The following is a 22,719-nucleotide window of genomic DNA, read 5'->3' on the forward strand; positions in this document are numbered from 1 at the left end:
AAACATCGGATTTATTATGTAATGACTTTACGATTTCCAAAATTCCAGTAAATGATATTTGTTGTTGCAAAATTTAAGAATATAAAATTTGTTTACACCTTTTACTGAAATACATATCTAAAACAGTAAATCATTCGCCAAAAAAAAAATTTACTAGCATATTGACGTCTTAGTCACCAGTTTCGAATTCAGAAGCCACGGAGGGGGGGGGGCACAAAAGAGTGTACAAAAATGATTACAGGATTGTTTATTTTAAAAGCGTAATGATAATGCAAAATATTGCACTGGATAACAAAATAGAAGCAGAAAAGTATAGAAAATTATGTCATATTCTTCAGAGCTCAAGAGATCTAATGAACCAAATTGCCAGGGTTGCCAAAGAAACAAAAAATCACCATTAACAATTAGCAAAAATCACCAAGATGCTACCACATGACGAATTAGCTGTGAAAAAATTTAGTGTGCCGAATAAATCCATATCTATGAAGTAAAGAAATTAGGATAGTGACATTTGAGTTTACTAACTGCAAGCCACTTGCACTTTATCAGAAACTATCATTATTACCCTCATTATCTAAGGCTCATGTAGTATGGTTCACTGGAATGGAATGAATATTTTCACATGATAATGCAAAAGATAGTGATGTGATTTCATGTAAAGTGTCAAGAGGTGTTGGGATAATGCGTAAACTTAAATATTTGTTTCCAACTAAAGTAATGCTTTCATTGTACCATTCGTTAGTATCGTCTTACATTAATTATGGATGTATGATATGGGCGAGTGATTTTTACACAAATTATAAGAGAGTACAGGTACAGCAAAATAAAGCTGTTCGAATTATTGGAAAATATGACCGAGGAACTGATAGCATGTTAAGTATATTTAAAAAGTTGAATTTATTAAATGTAGGTCAAATTAGAGATACGCAGATAGGCATTTTTGTTTTTCAGTGCTTGAATAATTCAGGACCCAAAGTTCTTAGAAATTATTTTTGAACATAATTCATTTTACCATCAGTATGTTACCCGACATGGAAACGATCTGATTAATGAGGTAAAGAATACTACGCGATCGGGACATGTGACAAGACACATAGGCCGGACAATATGGAATCATCTCAACAGTCTGACACCTGACTAAAAATGTTTCCATATCGATATTTTTTTCGCGTTGAGAACACTTAAAATGAGGACTAAAGCTTGTACCGTGGACAAAAGTTGTGGGAATGTGGCATTTTCAGAGATTTTAGCATGAAAAGTGCTTCCCGTGGTTTTGGAGGCTAGTTGAAATTTCTAGTGCGTATCAGTAACAGTAGCATGTTCCACACTTCTCCATTTTCACCCTAAAATTTGATTAGCCTTATAAAAGGGCTGGTTTAAAACACCCACGACTCAACGCAAAAAAATATCCATATTGAAACACTTTACCAAATAAAAAGAAAATGTTTTACCTGTAACCAGTCAAAGAGACATTGATTTACTGTTGATCCCTCAATATTGAATCTCGTGAAAGTTACGTTTAAAACTTTTCCTGGACGTGTTGTTATCACCCAAGCACAGCTTACTAAATGAGGGTATAGGTCGCTTTCACTCGATGGAAAACTGATGGTGCCTTCTACAGCAGGAAAGAAGCCTCCGCATGCTAGAAATAGAATGTTGTTAAATCAACAAATTAATGCCCAACATATTAAAAAATATATATATTCAATATAACCCTGCAATTGCATAAGTATAAAAAATTTTGCACAGCCATTCCTGGCTTACAGGGACTTGAAATTCACCTTTCAGTTTCTGGGTTTTTTTTTTGAAGGGACAAGTGACAAGCCTGTCACTTAACCTTGCTGAAAGAGGGATTGATCCCTGAGCTCTGTATTGTCAAGCAGCATCTATCGATTATGGTACTAAAAAACAAATGGTCTTGTAATACACTGTGTACTTTAAAAAAGAGCATAGTAACTCAAAGAGGAAGGGGTTTGAGGATGATTCACCATAAGGTTGAGAGATCACAATTTATAAATATTTCTCGTTTTGGTATTTAAGAACCATGTAGGCTCAGAAAGAGTATTTAAATACCTTTACTCTTTTTTTCTTTTACTCCCTATGAAAAATCAATGATTTGTTTGTCCGGCATTCAGTGGATAGAATGTCAGAGGCAAAGCTCTAGAGTGGTCATGGTTGCCGTAACCTAGTAAAGAGTGAAACAAGTCCCATAGAAACCAAAACCTTAAAAAGTCTTTTAACAAAAACTTCCTGGTCAGAAAACATAGCCATTTGCAGTGAATTCAGGAAGAGTGACTAATTTTTTGTTAATCATAATGGTAAAATGGTATTCTGAAACAAATTTACAGGAATTTTGAGAGTGCCAGAAAAAGGCGTTGGGTTAAAATAAAAATACCTTATCAAAAAGTCCATATCGAAAACCTCAGACAGAAAAATTACAGCCCTCCATCTGTAACAATATAAAAATAACTTTTAGCAGGGGTAGCACTGATGTGTCCCTTGTTTGTTTCTTATATTTTTTCCTTGCTATCACGGCACCGGAACATCATAAAAAGCTGTTTAAGGGCTCATTTGAAAACTAATCTTTATTCCAAATCGTGTTTTGTACATTCAATCAGATAGCACCATCATAAAGTGCTGTGTGAAACGCAAAAAGTGCACATTGGGTGCCATTTCTGGAATAGAAACGATGGGAGAATGAAAAGGAAATAGTGACAATCTCCAGGGTGGAATATCTCCACCATGGTTTATAATCCACCATGGTGGAATATCTCCAACTATAGGCTTATAATCTCCCATCTTTTATATTCCCTTCCCAGCCCTTTTAATATTTTCATTAATCTTCTACTGGCTAATAAGACTAGTTTGCTACAGCAGCGTCACAGAGAGCTGGTTAAGGTCTCAGTTCAAAGATAATTTTCATATCTACGTGCTTTTTTTCGTCTCGACAACACTGTCATAAAGTGCCATATGGCAGCAAAACTGATATTTTTTGGGGCCATATCTGGATTAGATGAACTAAAAAGCATGGAAAGGGTACAGTCATAATCGTAATGGTCGTAATCTTAAACCCGAGTGCTACTATCCTCCCTCTTTCATACTCTCCCTCCCTTAGATAACTTCGAAGACCACACTGCCTTTCCATGGCAAAAATATTCCCCCTCCTCCGTTTTAATAAGTTTCCTTCCCATTTCCTTAATAATTTTTATAAATCACGGGTTGATTAGTACAAGCAGCACACTACTGCGGGATCGTGGATAAATGTTTCTTGACATATTTTAAAGCTCTTGATAACACCCAGGTGTTATTTGTAAATTTGTCCCGATAATTCAACCACAAAGTATGATATGGCACCAAAAATGGTCTTTATTGGTGCAATACCTAAGCGAAAATTCAGGGTAGCGTCGAAAAAAGGCTACCATAAAAGTCTAGATCCCTGATTCCCAACATGGGGCATGGCAATATTTTGGTGGGTCTTGGGCAGGACGTGCATCTTTTGGCTGACTTAACTTTAGAGCTTTTATATATATATTTGTATATTTATATATTTATTTATATATATATATATATGTATATATATATATATATATATATATATATATATATATATATATATATATATATATATATATATATATATATATATATATATATATATACATCTTTCGTGTGAACGGCGTCATATTCAAACCCATTTAAAGGGCAAATTAAAACATGACAGTGTTGCAATTACGTTACACATTGTAAAAAAAAGGGGGTGCGAGAGTAACTGAACCCATGTAATTGAGCTTCCGTACAGCTGAACCCCATTTAACTGACTCCTCGTGCAACTGAACCCCCATTTAAGCGGACCCACGAGCAACTCAACTTCATTTAACTGAGCCCTGGGTAACTAAACCCCTGTACAACTCAACACTATTGGTTTGACTATAACTGAATCCAAGTTTAACTAGGTCCCGTGCAACTCAAACCCATATAGCTGCAACCTCATTTGACTGAGTACAACTCAACCCCATTTAACTAAACCCTGGTTCAGATTGACCCATGTTTAAATCAAAACACTTTTGACTTCACCTTTATGTAGCTCACCCATATTTAAATTGAGCCTTGTTTCACTGAAATCAACCCCAGCCATAAGAATAAGTTTGAACTAGTACCGATTAGAAGGTCAAAATATGCTTCTCACTTCGTTCAGAGCCCATTTGGGCAAGCTAACTAATTTGTGCTAGAAACAAAGAACCGGCAGAGCCAGGATTGCAACTGACTTCTGTCGCTAGCAGCCAACGAAAACGCTTTTTTTTAATAGGCTGCTTGCGTGTATCTTTTCGTGCACAGCAAAGTTGATAATTGCTCCACCATATCGGGCTTTAACTAGTTTCCAATCAAATGACCAGATTTTGATTTCTTTCCCCATTCTTGGTAAAATATTATCAACATTTTCTTCTAAATCTGTGAATGGGGAGAAAGGAGGGTCGTTGAATTTGGGCCTCAACTCTAAGATTAGATACATCTTTTACTCTGGTCGGAGTTAAATTTCAATAGGATGTAGTCTCTAGTCTAGGAATACACAAAAGTCAGAGAGATTTGAAGAAAAAGTGAGAGGTATTGGAAGAAACCAAAGCTTTACAGGCTGAAAGATTTTTGCTGAAAGCAAATTACTGAAGAAATATTGTGGCGGTAGCTATTATCTTAGTCGTAAGTAGGATTGATAGTGAACCAATCGTCTTTTTATTTGAAAATTCAGTCACGAGTTAACGTAAACCTTTATAAGGTGGAGAAAATAAAACACTACTTCCAAGAACCTCAGAAGATTAAGCAGTATCCTATCTATGGTTGTCATGACACCCATAGGGGGTACGTTCTTTCTACTGGATTAAGATTTCGTAACCATTTAAATTTTGTGTTATATTTAAAGTTTTTAAATTTGGCATTGCAACAATAGTTAAACAGAACAACAGGTATAAAACAAGGTAGGGTTGTTTGATTTCCTTTCTAACAAATGCTTAAGGGGTATAAAAAGTATAGAAAAATATAAGCATAAAAACAGGAATACATATTGTGCTACACATGGTACTTTCGGTTGCATTTTCCAAGTGGTGGGGCTGGCGGCCAGCCAGGGCTTCGTGGAGAGATATTTCATAGCTCATATAAAAGCTATTCTACGTATTTTCTATTAATTGCGCCATCTGTAAATGCCAAATGGCACAAAAAATGGCACTTTCTGTGGCATGTCTCAAGTGGAAAAGATGGGACTAGTGGGCTACCAGAATAGCATAGATAAAGCTTTTGCTCTATCTACCTGCTTTTTATCTATTCCACCAAGTGTGAGGAGTGCAAAGTTGAGCAAAGTTGAAACTTATAACGAACAAAAGTGCGAAGTTGAGCGAGGTTGAAAATTATAACGAACAAAATTTTTGCTTCAGAGTCTGTCAAAAATATATCGATAAAACTAGTGCAAATGAGCCATCTCATGATATTCCCCCATGTTTGTATGATTATAGAAAACTAATATTTTACTTAAAACACAAAATCCAAGTATAAACAAGAGCTAAGAGCTCATATGGCACTTGTGACGAGGCAAGAAGAGCTAAGAGCCAAGAGATCATATGGTATGAGTTCTAACAAAATTCTATGAATCAATAGATTGATTTAAAAAGGAAAATAAGAGGCTTAATGCCGGTGAAGATTTAAAATAAGAGCTCTGAGTCACAAAGTCCTTCTAAATATCAAAATTCATTAAGATCCGATCACCCACTCGTAAGTTATATATACCTAATTTTTTCTAATTTTTCCTCTCCCTTTTGCCCCCCAGATGGTCGAATCTGGGAAAACGACTTTTTTAAGTCGAATTGTGCAGCTCCCTGACACGCCTACCAATTTTCATCGCCCTAGCACGTCCAGAAGCACCGAACTCGCCAAATCACTAAACCCCTCCCCCCAACTCCCCCAAAGAGAACGAATCCAGTAAGATTCTGTCACTCACGTATCAAGGACATTTGTTTATTCTATCCACCAAGCTTCATCCGGATTTCTCCACTCCAAGTGTTTTTCCAAGATTTCCCCCTCCAACTCCCCCCAATGTCAAAAAATCTGGTCGGGATTTGAAATAAGAGCTCTGAGACATGAATTCCTTCTAAAAATCAAATTTCATTACGATCCGATCATCTATTCGTAAGATAAAAATACCCCAATTTTCATGTTTTCCAAGAATTACGGTTTCCCCCTCCAACTCCTCCGAATGTCATAGGATCTGGTCGGAATATGAAATTAGAACTTTAAAGCACAAGATCCTTCTAAATATCAAATTTCATTAAGATCTGGTCACCCTTTCGTAAGTTACAAATACCTCAATTATGAAAATTAATCGCCCCCCCCCCCCAATTCCACCAAAGAGAGCAGATCCGGTCCAGTTATGTCAGTCACGTATCTTAGACAGGTTTCTATTCTTCCCATCCAGTTTCATCCTGATCTCACCACTTTAAGTGTTTTATAAGATTTCCGGTCCCCCCAACTGCCCCCCCAATCACGCTTGATCCGGTTGAGATTTAAAATAAGATATCTGAGTTACGAGGTCCTTCTAAATATGAAGTTTCATGAACATCCGATCACTCCTTCGTAAGTTAAAAATACGTCATTTTTTCTTATTTTTCAAAATTACACCCCCCCCCCCCAACTGTGCGAATCCGTTCCAATTATTTAAATCACGTATGCAAGACTTCTGCTTATTTTTCCAACCAAGTTTCATCCCAATCCCTCCAATCTAAGCGTTTTCCATCATTTTAGGTTTCCCCACCCCAAACTTCCCCCAATGTCACCAGATCTGGTCAGGATTTAAAATAAGAGCGTTGACACACGATATCCTTCTAAATATCAAATTTCATGGAGATCCAATCACCCGTTTGTAAGTTAAAAATACCTCATTTTTTCTAATTTTTCAGAATTAACCCCCCCCCCCCAACTACCCCAAAGAGAGCGGATCCGTTCTGGTTATATCAATCATGTATCTAGGACTCGTGTTTTTTTCCAACAAGTTTCATCCCGATCCCTCCACTCTAAGTGTTTTCCAAGTTTTAGGTTTCGTCCTCCCAACTCCCATCCCCCCCATTGTCACCAGATCCGGTCGGGTTTAAAATAAGAGCTCTGAGCCACGATATTCTTCTAAATATCAAATTTCATTGAGATCCGATCACCCGCTCGTAAGTTAAAAATACCTCATTTTTTTTTTATTTTTCAGAAATACCCCCCCCCCCCCCCAACTACCTCAAAGAGAGCGGATCCGTTCCGTTTATGTCAATCATCTATCTAGGAATTGTGTTTATTTTTCCCACCATGTTTCATCCCGATCCCGCCACTCTAAGTGTTTTCCAAGTTTTAGGTTTCCCCCTCTCAACTCCCCGCCCCCGTCACCAGATCCGGTCGGGATTTAAAATAAGAGCTCTAAGACACGATATCATTCTAATCATCAAATTTCATTTAGATCCGATCACCCGTTCGTAAGTTGAAAATACCTCATTTTTTCTAATTTTTAAGAATTACTCCCCCCCCCCAACTACCCCAAAGAGAGCGAATCAGTTCCAAATATGTCAATCATGTATCTGGGACTTGCGCTTATTTTTCCCATCAAGTTTCATCCCGATCCCTCCACTCTAAGTGTTTTCCAAGATTTTAGGTCTCCCCCCTACAACTCCCCCCAATATCATCAGATCCGGTCGGGATTTAAAATAAGAGCTCTGAGACACAATATCATTCCAAACATCAAATTTCATTAAGATCCAATCACCCGCTCATAAGTTAAAAATACTTCATTTTTTCGATTTTTTCCGAATTAACCGCCCCCCCACTCCCCCCCCCAGATGGTCAAATCGGGAAAACGACTATTTCTAATTTAATCTGGTCCGGTCCCTGATATGCTTGCCAAATTTCATCGTCCTAGCTTACCTGGAAGTGCCTAAAGTAGCAAAACCGGGACTTTAGGCTTCCCCCTTCCAACTCCCCCCAATGTCATCAGATCCGGTCGGGATTTAAAATGAGAGCTCTGAGACAGAATATCATTCCAAACATCAAATTTCATTAAGATCCAATCACCCGGTCATAAGTTAAAAATACTTCATTTTTTCTATTTTTTGCGAATTAACCGGCCCCCCACTCCCCCCCCCCAGACGGTCAAATCGGGAAAACGACTATTTCTAATTTAATCTGGTCCAGTCCCTGATACGCTTGCCAAATTTCATCGTCCTAGCTTACCTGGAAGTGCCTAAAGTAGCAAAACCGGGACCGACAGACCGACAGACAGACCAACAGAATTGGCGATTGCTATATGTCACTTGGTTAATACTAAGTGCCATAAAAACAAGAATATTGATTTAAGAGTGAACCTGCCTGAGATTCTAGGCGGGCGTGCCTTTCTAGAAGCTAAAAAACAAGTACTCGCCCAATAAGAGTCCTACTTACTTACTCCCGCCGTTTACCCATGCCATTTAACCAAACATTTAGAAAACTATGGGTTCTATGACTGTCTTAGTTCTACGACTATCTACCTCAGTTCTTCTGCCCTAGGAATGACGCATGGACGGTTAATAGATAGAATTATCTATTAACAAATGAACTAACATCATTTTTATACAATCCTAATAAGGGGGTTAATGCCAGATTTGCCTCTCACTCAACCAGACTATCTGTCTTGGCTTTTTCTACAATTAGCCTTTGCTTGATGACCACAACTACTTGATTTTAATTCCAACTAACACCAAAGTAGTTTCAATAACTTTCATTCTGCAATTAAAATTATCTTAAAAATTTAAGTCTAAAAATAAATATTATTTTAATAATGGTAAAGTCATTGAACAGCATACAAAAAAAACTGATTGATTTATCAGGTAACATCTTGGTCTCACCAGCTGTAAGATGCAATAGTGATGTACAATTTCAAATTGTAAAAAACATGCTTTAGTATTACTCAAAATGAAGAACAAATAAACCATAATATCATCTCCAAAATTTCGGTTGTTTCTCTTTATACAACGGACAATTCAAAGTTATGAAACAATTCTAAAGCTAGTCTAGTCCTAATGCTGTTAAAATATCTTTACTTCGTACTTGTCCACAAAATAATCCTTTTCAGAACTACAATGTGATCCAATCATTGGATTGAGCTCATTGTGCAGAATTGATACCAAACTAAACAAAAAAAAAAACTTAAGCAACAATCCAAAATATTTTATTTTATACTGTAAAAATTGTCCTTAATCGGGTTCCTTTTACTGTACCGACACTCTAATATTTGTTTGGTGTTTAAAATAATTTAAGTTAATTTATATTTAAGTTAATTTTTATTAAGTTAAGTTAATTTTAATAAAGTTAATTTATTAAAAGTTATTTAAAATTAATTCCAAGAAAAAGGTAAGCACTCAAAAAATGGCCTACACAAGATAAATTCCCGATTTAAAGTTCGTTTTTTATAGTTGTTAGATCGCTATTTCTTGGTAAGAAGCATCTTCTAATTTAGTTTTAATTTTAATATTTCTATTTTTATATTGCCCTGTGGAGTTTTCCATTCTTTTATTCTTCTTCCTGCACTTTAGACCGCTAAACAGAGGTCTAGACCACAAAGTTTATATTTTCCTTATCTCAAGGACAAGGAGGCCCTTTCTCTAGGTTCTTTAATGTACTTCTGGGTTGAGGGCTGTTATTTTATACTCCCCTGTTTTCACATAAATTTGAAATCCTATAGCAATCAGATTAGTCAAATGCTAAAATATGTCATCTAGATTAGAGTTGCCCAAAAATACACTTTTACTATATAGCTAACATATTGGCCAATTTTAGCAGGTATGTTTAAAAAGATATGCTATGGTACTTCAAAAGAGCATCCTATATCGTTAATTTAAACTTTTTTATTTTGTTTGGGCGACAAGGCCGTATCCAGGATATTTCTTCCAGAAGTTTTTTTTCGGGAGGGGGTACAAATACTCTAAAAAAGACTTATTTGTATGCATTTTTATGTTTTTACCTGCCAGAAAGAAACATTTTTTAGGGAGGAGGAAGGAAAAACCTCCTAGCATCTCCCGTGGATTTGAATTTGGTTAGCAAACTATTTAGAATTGACAGGGCAGCCATACCATTACTTGTAAAGCTCCGACATAAGATTCGAATAAACTTTAGACGAATCTAAGAAAAAATTTAACTCCTTCGTTTTTGTGTCAGAGACAAAGATACTGAGTTTTAATGAAACTTGCATCACAAAAAAGTATGATTCTTTTTTTCTTTTTGAAACAGAACAGAATTAGCGTTTTAATGTTCAGGAAAGGGTAGTCTTGAAAAACGTTATAGCATATCTTCTGGGAAAATGTAAAAATTCCTTAAAGGAATCATCACTTGACCAATTTGATTTGGCCACTTTGGGACTTCCCTATGGTATATTTCCTCGTTGATTGACAAGTTCGCGAACAAAAAGGAAGTAAAGTTTCATTGCTAAACTTTAAAAAATTCTGAAGACTGTTTTTTTTCTTGTCTTTAATCGACACTGAGGTTCACAGAATTATTTTAAGGTACCATGCCCTTTCTAGACCGAAGTTTATTTTAAAGTCATTTTCTTCTAAAAACATATTTTCGAAACAAGACTGAGAATTATCATTACAACAAAAAGGTTTCCAAACATTTATATAAAACTCAATTATTAAATTTTACAATGATAGAACAGCCTGGTAAAATTACAAACCTGGTAAAATCTAAAGTCCAAATTCAAAGACTTCTTTAGAAGTTTATCTATCTGATTTACAATCTAGAAACTCATGATCCCGATTGGCAGTGAAGCACCATTTCTATGATTTAAATTATTTGCCAAACAGTGATTTATATTTTAGATTAGATAAAATGAAGATGTGGAAAGTAGAAAGTAGAAGTAGAAAGGATAATGACTTACTTTGAAGCTGCGTTTCACAGTTATATCCAGTAAAGCCTGTAGGACAAATACAACTATAAACTGCTCCATTGGAACTACAGGTTCCACCGTTTAGACAAGGTTGGGATTCACAAAGATCTAGCTGAGCCTCACAACGTTGTCCTGTATAACCTGGTGCACAAAGGCAGACAAAGGTGGTGGCTCTTGCCAAACAAGTTCCTGTTGCTGCACAAGGGTTGGACGAACAAGGGTCAGCATGTATTATAGCCCCATCACTAGGAATGATGTCATTCGTTGATTGTCCCTGCATTGGCATACATCCAAGAGGTCCCATTCCTGATCCAGTGTAACCAGGACGACATTGGCAGAAGACGTAGCTAGTAGATATGGCTATAATGATTTGTAAGTTAACGCAGTTGTCAAAAATTGTCACAAAACCAATCATAAAGTAAAAATATTTAGCAGCAATATGCTCTATAGTTAAGAGAAAATTTAATACACCGAAAATAAAAAAAAATGATAAAACAAATAAATCTCAATCTTAAAGGCCATATCAATCCAATAAGGAGCAGGTTAAACATTATAAATGCTCAAGAATAAAACAATTTTTGATGACTACCTTACTAGATGACGCCAAAGATTAAAACAGCAATAAATTAAATTTATCCTAAAACAATAATCAAGAGCTATGAATCGAAATCGTGATATGAATCAATCAATTTATGAAAAACGAAAAAATTAATCATTTTTTTTATATTATTAAAACGCAAGGTGGTGAATATGGTCGGCATCTTCTTGATTTATTGTTGTAGAAATAGAAACATCTTATAATCTCTTAGTCAGAAATTTCACAGAAACACGAGCTAAGAGCTCATATGGCACTTGTGACGAGGCAAGAAGAGCTAAGAGCCAACAGATCATATGGAAGAAGCTCTAACAAAATTCTATGAATCAATAGATTGATTTAGAAGGAAAATAAGAGGTTTAATGCCGGTCAGGATTTAAAATAAGAGCTCTGATTCACGATGTCCTTCTAAATATCAAAATTCATTAGATCCGATCACCCACTCGTAAGTTATAAATCCCAATTTTTTTCTAATTTTTCCTCTCCCTTCAGCCCCCCAGATGGTCGAATCTGGGAAAACGACTTTATCAAGTCAATTTGTGCAGGTCCCTGACACGCCTACCGATTTTCATCGTCCTAGAACGTTCAGAAGCACCTGACTCGCCAAATCACTGAACCCCTGCCCCCAACTTTCCCAAAGAGAGCGAATCCAGTACGGTTCAGTCAATCATGTATCAAGGACATTCGCTTATTCTATCCACCAAGCTTCATCCCGATTCCTCCACTCCAAGTCTTTTCGAAGATTTCCCGCTCCAACTCCCCCCAATGTCAAAGATCTGGTCGGGATTTGAAATAAGAGCTCTGAGACATGAATTCCTTCTAAATATCAAATTTCATTAAGATCTGATCACCTATTCGTAAGATAAAAATACCCCAATTTTGACGTTTTCCAAGAATTCCGGTTTCCCCCTCCAACTCCCCCCAATGTCACAGGATCTGGTCGGAATTTAAAATTAGAGCTTTAAAGCATAAGATCCTTCTAAATATCAAATTTCATTAATATCTGGTCACCCTTTCGTAAGTTAAAAATACCTCAATTTTCAAAATTACCCCCCCCCAACTCCACCAAAGAGAGCAGATCCGGTCCGGTTATGTCAGTCACGTATCTTAGACAGGTTTTTATTCTTCCCATCTAGTTTCATTCTGATCTCACTGTTTTAAGTATTTTCTAAGATTTCCGCCCCCCCCAACTCCCCCCCCCCAAATTACGCTGGATCCGGTTGAGATTTAAAATAAGAGATCTGAGTTACGAGGTCCTTCTAAATATGAAGTTTCATTCTCCGATCACTCCTTCGTAAGTTAAAAATACGTCATTTTTTCTAATATTTCAGAATTAACCCCCCCCCCCCCAATAGAGCGGATCCGTTCCAATTATATAAATCACGTATCTAAGACTTCTGCTTATTTGTCCCACCACGTTTCATCCCGACCCATCCAATTTAAGCGTTTTCCATGACTTTAGGTTCCACCTTAAACTCCCCCCAATGTCACCAGGTCCAGTCAGGATTTAAAATAAGAGCTTTGAGACACGATATCCTTCTAAATATCAAATTTCACCGAGATCCGATTACACGTTCGTAAGTTAAAAATACCTCACTTTTTCTAATTTTTCGGAATTACCCCCCCCCCCCCCCCCCAACTACCCCAAAGAGAGCGAATCCGTTCCAGTTATGTCAATCATGTATTTAGGACTTTTGCTTATTTTTCCCACCAAGTTTCATCCCGATCCCTCCACTCTAAGTGTTTTCCAAGTTTTAGGTTTCTCTCTCACAACTCCCCCCCCCCCATGTCACCAGATCCGGTCGGGATTTAAAATAATGGCTCTGAAAAACGATATCGTTCTAAATATCAAATTTCATTGAGATCCGATCACCCGTTCGTAAGTTAAAAATACCACATTTTTTCTAATTTTTCAGAATTTTCAGCTCTGAGACACGATATCCTTCCAAACATCAAATTTCATTAAGATCTGATCAACCGTTTGTAAGTTAAAAATACTTATTTTTTCTATTTTTTCCGAATTAACGGGTCCCCCACTCCTCCCCCCCACCCCGGATGGTCAAATTGGGAAAACGATTATTTCTAATTTAATCTGGTCCGGTCCCTGATACGCCTGCCACATTTCATCGTCCTAGCTTACCTGGAAGTGCCTAAAGTAGCAAAACCGGGACCGACAAAATTTGCGATTGCTATATGTCACTTGGTTAATACCAAGTGCCATAAAAATGTTTTCCTTTTTGTCCATTCCACAGACCAGATTTTCAAATCTTTGGACTTATCTGTGTTTGAGCAGCAGCCTGGTCTATCACTTCTGAAATTACACTGATTTGAGAATTACACTGATTGATCGTTGCTAGAAGTGGTCACGTATCAGGCCATAACTTTTTCAAGGCTTTCAACAGTTGATGAAGGAAATAAATTCCACGATTTATGAAGGCCACAAAATTACAATTTCTTTATTGGATGTACTTTTGAAAACTGTTCCAGAAAAAGACCATACACGCTAGGCCACACTGCTATGACAAATAGTCAAATTCAAGCTAAGTAATCAAACCAAGAATCAATAAAATGTGCATCGAGCACAATAGCTGTGGTACGTACAAATTGTAAACTGTTCAACCATGCATTAATTATAGTAGCGAAGACAAGTCAAAAAATCCAATAGTAATATACATAACGGCTTAGAGGGGGGACCGGATTAGAGAGGACCGGAATACCGGCCCCTGTCTTATGTACAGTGTGTTAGCTATACATATCACTCTTTTACTACTTTTACAGATGAACATACAGGATAATAGATTTTACATAGGATGATATTTCATAGATAGTTGATTTTTCTTCTTTTTTTTTACAAATGCTCAAAGATCCCAAGGACAGTATACTCCATTGACTCTGTGTGACGAGTTTCATATTATTTAAGGCAACGTTTGAGAGAGATGCGCAATCGAACCTATGTTTAATGCCCCCATTTCAGCAAAAACTCATTTCGGCTTCTTTAGTTTCTTTGCCTATCTTGGAAAAAGATATTTTTTTAAGTTTATCGTCTATATTTTTTAAACCTAAGATAAAGTGGAATTTATTTTTTTTTTAAGTTGTTTTTATGGAAGTAAAGAGCGAAGTTGAAACAAAAGAAACATTACTGCTTCACAGTTTATGAGACATATTGAAAAAAAAAATCCCAATAAGCGACCTCGTGGTATTTAACTATGTTTACAAATTAAAAAAAAACTATTACCTTCCTAGAAACACAAAAACTTGTGCAAGAGAATATGATTAAAGGTAAAAAAAAATAGTTAAGCTGCAAGTAGAAAATAAAAGAATATAGTTCATTAAGCTCCCAATATTCATACAGCGACTATGAAGTCAGCAAATTTCATGACAGGATTTTAACTCCCCAAAAAACAAGCTAGCTTGGTTTTCAGTAAAGTAATATTTTTCAGAATTCTGCAAATATATGGAAACATCACAAGCGTGTTTATTGCAAACAGTTTTCAAGAATATGTTACATAAGCCGCGAAGCACCAATTTTTGTTTGTTTTAAGTTCCAATCTACCTCTCTACTCTCCTCAGAAAAACTTTGTTTCTTCTTTAATAGATCGGTTTAGAGGAAACTGTGAATTCCATGAAAATTGCAACCTCTTTGTATTTTGTCGTGTTTGCCCCCTGCAAAAATTTCCTAGTTGGTTGTTATAAAAAAAGGTGATTTAGGTCGGCTTCTCTTTTACGACTGATTGATACAATTCTCACTACTTTTTTACCTTCTTGCGTATTATAGTGTTTGTACTCTGTTTAATAGTGTCAATTTTAGGGGAAATTTGGGCTGTTTTAGGGGAAGGAAAGAGGTTTCACTTGCCCCTGGCGCAGAAGTTTTAGGGGCGAATAATATCACATGAATAACTAACGGTGTAATCAGCTTTTAATTTTTGAAATTTGATTTTTATAAAAATAAAGTAAAGAGCTCATTTAATACATTAAAATAATGAATAAATTAATGAAAACAAAAAAAAATTACATCACTAAAATGATTAATTAATAATTCAGATAATAAAACAAAGAAACTATTAATTAATTAATAAGTTAAAAATGATTTTGTTAAAAATAGAAAAATTGCTAAAATATTGCATGAAAATTTGTGGGAAACGGAAAAGGGGAGCACTAATCAAGATATTGTTCTGGTTGCAAGGGAGACCAAACCGCCACTGACAAAAACGAACAAAATAAGATTACCTGGGTTATCAATGCATGTTGCGAGCGGATGGCATCCACCGTTATTTGCAGAACAAGCACCGACATATCTGCAACTGACTCCATCCCCTTCATATCCGACTGGGCAAGGTCCACATTGTCGAGATCCCTTTAAAAAAGTAAACAGGGCTAATTTGTATAAGCCTTGTTGAGCTTAAGTAAACATTTATTCGTGGACAGGGGAAAAAGATCATCTTTTTTAGCAGCCAAAACGAGGGATTTTTCCCTCGTTTTTTCTTCAGTGATAGGGTGTTTTCTCCTTTTTGATGGAAGAAAATATTTGCCATCTTTTCAATTTTAGAAAAGATGTAAGCATCTTCGTAGTTTTCATACTCCATTTTCGAATCTCACCTTCATACTCCAGCCAGGTTATTAGCGAACAAAATAGCCTCTTTTTTCTTGTATGACAAGCTTAGCCCATTGAAATAAACACAAACATATGTACCTTCATTAACGTCCCTGTTTTATCTGGAGGAGGACCTAAAGACAACAAGCAAGGAGGTAGATCTAGTTTTTGATAATCTTAGCGGTTTTCATGTCATTTCTTCGGAGAGAAGACATGGCCTACGTGATAATTATTTGCTTCATATCTGTAGGTTTTTCTAAGAAATTGCCAAGAGCTATTGAAACGGAATACTTTGTGCCAACTCGGTAGCAATTTTGAGCTGAGCATTTTTTTTTCTGGGAACGTTCGGCAAATATTTTTCTGGAAATAAAAAGTTTCTAAAAAATATGCTTAAAATAAAAAAAAGATATAACACAAAATATACGATTAATATTAGTACGTTTTCAATTTTACACATATTGAGTGTTGAGATTTTCTCTGAGCTAATCATAAAGGTTTTTTTTGTCGAAAATTGTCGAATATCGTATATAAAAGAATCGCCTGGAGTGTGATACTTACAGTTTACAATCGTATAGGTATCAAGAAAAATATTCATTGAAAAATTTGCTTTCCAATTAATAAACAAAATTATAAAGTGAAGCAAAAGAAAGCAAGTGAAATGTAAAACATTAGAGTAAAAAAAGGGACTCCAAGAAAGATCAATGGGTTTCATCCTAAGCACTAGAAGCTGTTTATTGATGGCATTACTAAGCTATTTAATAAGCCAATACCACGCAAATCACCCTTTGCTTAAATAACATTGACCACAATACAAAATAATTTTTTAAACAATGACGAAAGTATAACATTTCAAAATAGGGATCCACCCTTTTAATTTTAAAAGTAAATCAGTTTTAATGCTGATGATGAACACTGTATATGTGTTCGAAATATCCAGTTAAAAATTTTATATCTGTTCACTGCCGATTAAAAGGTTTCATCCCTATTTTGAACTGTTATACTTTCGTCATGGAAAGGCAGTGTGGTCTTCGAAGTTATTTAAAACAATGAACTTGCCAATACCCTATTAGATATAAAGCACGTAACCTGAATGTTTTCTTCTCTCTATAACCCATGTTTCAATAAAGGTTCTACCAGAGTCATCTATAAATCCATACTTGATCTACTGTTTAGGAACTTTTTAGGAAGTCAGCCTAGCTTAATCAAACCAAGCTGGGAGACATCAATAAAACATAAAACAAGAAGGAAATTTAGCTTACCACTGTGTTGATACACTGAACTAGGGGCATTTGACTACATCCACCATTGTTAAATTGACATTCATCAACATCAACACAATAATGTCCATTGCCGGAATATCCTGCAAGTGAATAGCTTTAAAGAAATATTTTAAATCAATGATCAGGTTAGCAAATACATACATGTTTTGAAAAGTTTATTGTCAGAGCATCAGTTAAATGGTGTTCGTGTCTTTGCAACAAGAAGGTGTCATGTTTATTGTCCAATAAAATTTATTTTTTACATGTACCCACTGGCCAAGCTAGAGAGATTGCTTAGAGTTCAGACTCTCCCGTTTCGACCTTCCCACTGTATGTCGAAAAAAAATCACGAATATGATCGTCTTCAGAGTTCAGGCCCTTCCCTTCAGGGTTCAGACCCTCCCCTTTCGAGCTTCCCACTAGAGGTCAGAAAAAAATCAAGAATATGGTCACCCTCTTCATGCAATCCAACTGTATGTCGGAAAAAAAAATCACTAATATGATCGTCCTCACAGTTCAGACCCTCCCCTTCGGAGTTCAGACCCTCCCCTTTCAAGCTTCCCACAATAGGTCGGAAAAAAATCAAGAATATGATCATCTTCTTCATACAATCAGAATCCCCTTCAGATGCAATCATGAAATCAGAATTCTTCATGCAATCCCACTGTGGGTGGGATAAAAATCAAGAATATGATCGCCTTCAGAGTTCAGACCCTCCCCTTTCGAGCTTCCCACTATAGGTCATTAAAACTCGAAAATATGATCATCTTCTTCATGGAATCAGAATCCCCTGCAGATGCAATCATGCAATCAGAATTCTTCATGCAATCCCACTGTATGTCGGAAAAAAAAAATCACGAATATGATCGTCTTCAGAGTTCAGACCCTCCCCTTCAGAGTTCAGACCCTCACCTTTCGAGCTTCCCACTATAGGTCGGAAAAAAAATCAAGAACATGATCAACTTCTTCATGCAATCAGAATCCCCATCAGATGCAATCATGCAATAAGAATTCTTCAAGCAATCCCACTATATATCGGAAAAAAAAATCACGAATATGATCGTCTTCGGAGTTCAGGCCCTCCCCTTTCGAGCTTCCCACTACAGATCGGAAAAAAAACAAGAATATGATCATCTTCTTTATGCAATCAGAATCCCTTTCAGATGCAATCATGTAATCAGAATTCTTCATGCAATCCCACTGTGTGTCGGAAAAAAAAATCACTAATATGATCGTCTTCAGAGTTAATACTCTCCCCTTCAGAGTTCAGACCCTCCCCTTTCGAGCTTTCCACTATAGGTCGGAAAAAACCAAAAATATGATCATCTTCCTCATACAATCAAAATCCCCTACAGATACAATCATGCAATCAGAATTCTTCATGCAATCCCACTATATGTCAGAAAAAATCACGAATATCATCGCCTTTCAGAGTTCAGATCCTTCCCTTCAGAGTTCAGGCCCTCCCCTTTCGACCTTCCCACTATATGTCGGAAAAAAATCACGAATATGACTGTCTTCAGAGTTCAGACACTCCCCTTCAGAATTCAGACCCTCCCCTTTCGATCTGCCCAATATATGTCGGAAAAAGATCACGAATATGATCGTCTTCTTCATGCAATCAGTAAAATTTTACCGTGTCATTAGTGTCTAAATCAGGCATCCCTGGATAAAAACGACTAGAAAATGTACTTAGAATAGTTGAAAACCGACTTTAAAATGTTGTTTAGAAATATTTTTTTCTTTATTGTTTCAGTAAGGACTGTTTAACAAAACTCTTATCAATAAAAAATAAACCATAGAAATAAAAAAAAATAAAACACAAATATAATTACGCCATAATATAATAGAAGCGACCTATATATTTAATGCGAGTCAAGAGATTAAATTAATTAAGCAGATTGATAAGAATTACACCACAAACAAACATAACTAGTAATCAAAACTGACCGGGACAAGTTAATTTTGCAGAATCTAATCGAAATTCAATCAAATAATCTTTTCTACTAACCAGAAAGCATTTCCTTGCGGCTTGGGCCAAGCATTTTCTATCGGCTATTGAATTATGATCGATTTGTTTCACATAGAGAAAAAAAGTAGAATGCGCTAAATTAAAGTCAACTAAGCTAGACACGCTAACCTATAGACTTTACTGCGGGTTTCCATACTTGCTATTTTTACTGGCATAAAAGTCAGCAAATACACACAACCGATACAGCAAAAGAGCAAAGAATTCCATATCAAACCGGGTCGTCCTACGAGTTGAAGTGCAATAAATAAAGCCAATGACCTTATATGAAGCAGAAAATTTTATATTTTCTTAACAAGTGCGTTGTTTAATGGTTCATTTAAAATATTTCGACAAATCCTTTCTACTATCAAGACGCGTGAACCAGCAACAAAACTTCGTAAAATTTGATGGAAAAATTTAAACGGCTGTTTTCGACAAAAAATCAGCTTTCCATACTAATCAGCTTCCAGATCAAACGTACGATTGAAAGAATCTTCACTAAAACTGAAATCAATTTGAGAACAAGTGGTAGAAAAAAGCCTGTACAATAGGCTAACCTTAATCATCAAAATACATTTAACATGGGGTTAAGGCCTTAACGGAGAAGTTTTCTAGAAAAAGACCCAGATTTGGCATCGGCGAGAAAGTTCGCCCCATTGAGTCTGAGCTCTTTAGCATAATTAGTCGATTTTAAGACTTTCAAGATAAATTAGTAAATCTGAGAATTGTAAGCTACACCTTACATGATTTTGAAGAATGTTTGTCAAACTTGCTTGAAAACTTTTTGCAATCACTTTTCAGGCCCAGGATAGGTTCTCCTTTGCAAGTTCTTTTGAGGATAGATATTATAAAAAAAACTCCGAACATCTGTTTTTACCAGCATTGTCTCATATCGGTATAAGTGGTATCAAGTCAGTCAATTCCATTTTTTTATTGGGACCCATAAACAAGTATCTCGTACCGATGTATCAGTCAATGACTATGTTCGTTCCTATTAAATTATTTAGAATAGTAAAAGTCCATTGTCAACAAAAATATAGACTAAACTTTTTTACAGTTCGGAGCCATAGTACACGCATAGGCTAGTTAACATAATTGTTATGTTAATTTATCACCTATTTTTTAGAATTGTCTGAAAAAGTTAGCCACATTTACCCCCTTGTAAGGTTGGTAAGATTGGTAAGATCACACAAAAATATAACTTAAGGAGAGGTATTTCAAAAATAAGAATAATGGAAGAAAAAAGCTCACCTTGAGGGCAGGGACCACACATATATGACCCAGGTGTATTGAGGCACTGAACCACTGGTGCCACTGAGCATGGTGGCTTTGGAGATTGGCACTCGTCAACATCCACGATACATGCTGGAGCGTTAGTAGAGCTCTTCCATCCCTTAAAAGACCATAGCGTAAGGTAGAATTTGAGGATATAGCTCTTTCACAGAACACCGAACACTTTTTTTACCCTGGCAAAAAACTTCACAGTATGTTTGTAATCTTAAAGAGCATTTTTTATGCGTATCACAGGCAGGGTTAGGTAGAGTGGAGCACCACTTATGATTTTTCTTGCTTAAAATTATTTTAGGGTATAGAAAATTAGTTTAGCAGCAACAAAACGAAATTTTTGGACGAGCAATCAACAAATTTTGAAATTTTGGAGATTTTTGAAATTTTGAAAGCCTTTCACGCAGGCTGGAATTTACCTATAGGCCAACTAGGCCCGGGTCTAGGGGCATGCAAAGCTAAGGGGCGCAATAAATTACCACTGACCTATTTCTATACATAAAAGTTCGAATAGGGATAAGTCCTTTTATTAGACAGTGAAAAAACAAGTCAAAAAATATGCTGGGTATTCCAATCGCATGTACACTGATCGTCACATGATGATCACATGATTGTTCTTTACTGAAGAATTTTTATTGTTTTTTTCACTGTCTAATAAAGGATTTATTTATTCAAACTGTTATCGTCATGGAAAGGCTGTGTGGTCTTCGATATTACCAACTGAGCTATAAATAACGCCTCAGAAATCACGAAGCGTGCAAGTGAGCTATTGAGGTTTTATCCCAACGGACTTAAGCCTAACATTGTAGATGAATCCCTTGATCATTTGAAACCCTTCTTGGTAAAAAATACTAATGAAGGAAACAAAAGCATCACTCTAACTGACATTAGCAAAGTTTTGCACCGTTCTGATGCAGTTGACATCTATCCAAATAATGACATAGCCAGTGTAGCTGCCACAAATTACACAGGAGAAAAATCCTTTTCCGCCCTTCGTCGCGTGGAGAACTACTTGAAATCTTCAATCAGCCACGAAAGATTGACATCACTATCCCTGCTTACTACTGAGGGAAGGCTGACTGAAGAGATGCCCTGCGATGACATCATAGACACCTTCACACAAAAAAAAAGTAAGGAGGAAGACTTTATCAATTGGCTTTGAAGACAAATAGTTCTACTTACACAATAATGCATAATGTGTCCATGTATTTATATGTTGCCATCTACCAATGGATTAAACTTATTTCCAATACCTCGTTGGTTTATTTAATTTACTTAGTACCCCCAACATACAAAAATTTGATTGGGCTGCCCACTTAATTGAACAATCTGTCTTGGCTTTTTTCTACAATTGGCCATGACTTTGACTTTTCCCACAACTATTCCCTTTTTTTAAATTCAAAAATCAACGGATGATTATTTATAACTTGTTATTATAACAAGTGATGTTATTTTGCAATAAAATATAAATTTTCATCATAAAGATTATTCTCTAAAGGAAAATTGACTGTCTACCCCATGGTATGAATACGGAGCGGCTGGAACGCTTGAGCCTAGAAGCGTCTAACCTCTAAATCTAGCCCTGCTTTCATGCTTAATCAGATTTTGAATCTCCATCTCCCTTTCAGAAATTCCGTCTATAGCATTTAGCTTATGATGATTGTGACTATTTTAGAAGATGATTCTGATGACTTCACGAATTCTAGCGGTAGCCTAGAGTGTAAAAACTTCTTCAAGTGCAAGAGTTTATATTAACGTAGCTTAACCAGGTAGCATTAAAAAAAAAACGAATTGGAAAAGCTGCTTTAGCTCAAATTTTCAATGAAAGTAAGTAATAATATCTTGTATTTCCTTACTAATCATTAGATTATTCCTGAGATTATTTTTCGGAAAACCTTCTACTCTATCAAAATGAAATAAAAGACGAGCTAGGAAGTGGTCTCTAGTGTTTTAGCCAAACCATTTGAGCTGCTCAGAGATAAACTCATTTTGAATTTTCTGAAGTCAAAGCATTATAATGACTTTCAACTTAGTGAGTAAATAAAACTC

The 22,719-nt window shown here is 36.0% G+C and overlaps 1 protein-coding gene across 15 annotated transcripts in view; it reads right to left on the reverse strand.

The window, feature by feature from the left end:
* The window catches only part of LOC136038156 (cubilin-like), a 321,162-nt gene that overhangs the window by 235,182 nt on the left and 63,261 nt on the right, over nt 1-22,719 (reverse strand). For all 15 annotated transcript variants that reach the window (XR_010620136.1, XR_010620138.1, XR_010620137.1 and 12 more), the window contains 5 exons: nt 20,638-20,779; nt 17,376-17,476; nt 15,753-15,879; nt 10,922-11,290; nt 1,452-1,642 (listed from right to left, as the gene is read on the reverse strand). Coding sequence is in view for 12 of the 15 variants with exons in the window: in XM_065721206.1 (XP_065577278.1) it covers nt 1,452-1,642; nt 10,922-11,290; nt 15,753-15,879; nt 17,376-17,476; nt 20,638-20,779 (930 nt within the window). In the remaining 3 variants the exon portion in view is untranslated. The remainder of the gene's footprint in view (nt 1-1,451; nt 1,643-10,921; nt 11,291-15,752; nt 15,880-17,375; nt 17,477-20,637; nt 20,780-22,719) is intronic.

The sequence above is a fragment of the Artemia franciscana genome, chromosome 17, assembly GCF_032884065.1.
Source record: "Artemia franciscana chromosome 17, ASM3288406v1, whole genome shotgun sequence".
NCBI classification, from domain to species: domain Eukaryota; kingdom Metazoa; phylum Arthropoda; class Branchiopoda; order Anostraca; family Artemiidae; genus Artemia; species Artemia franciscana.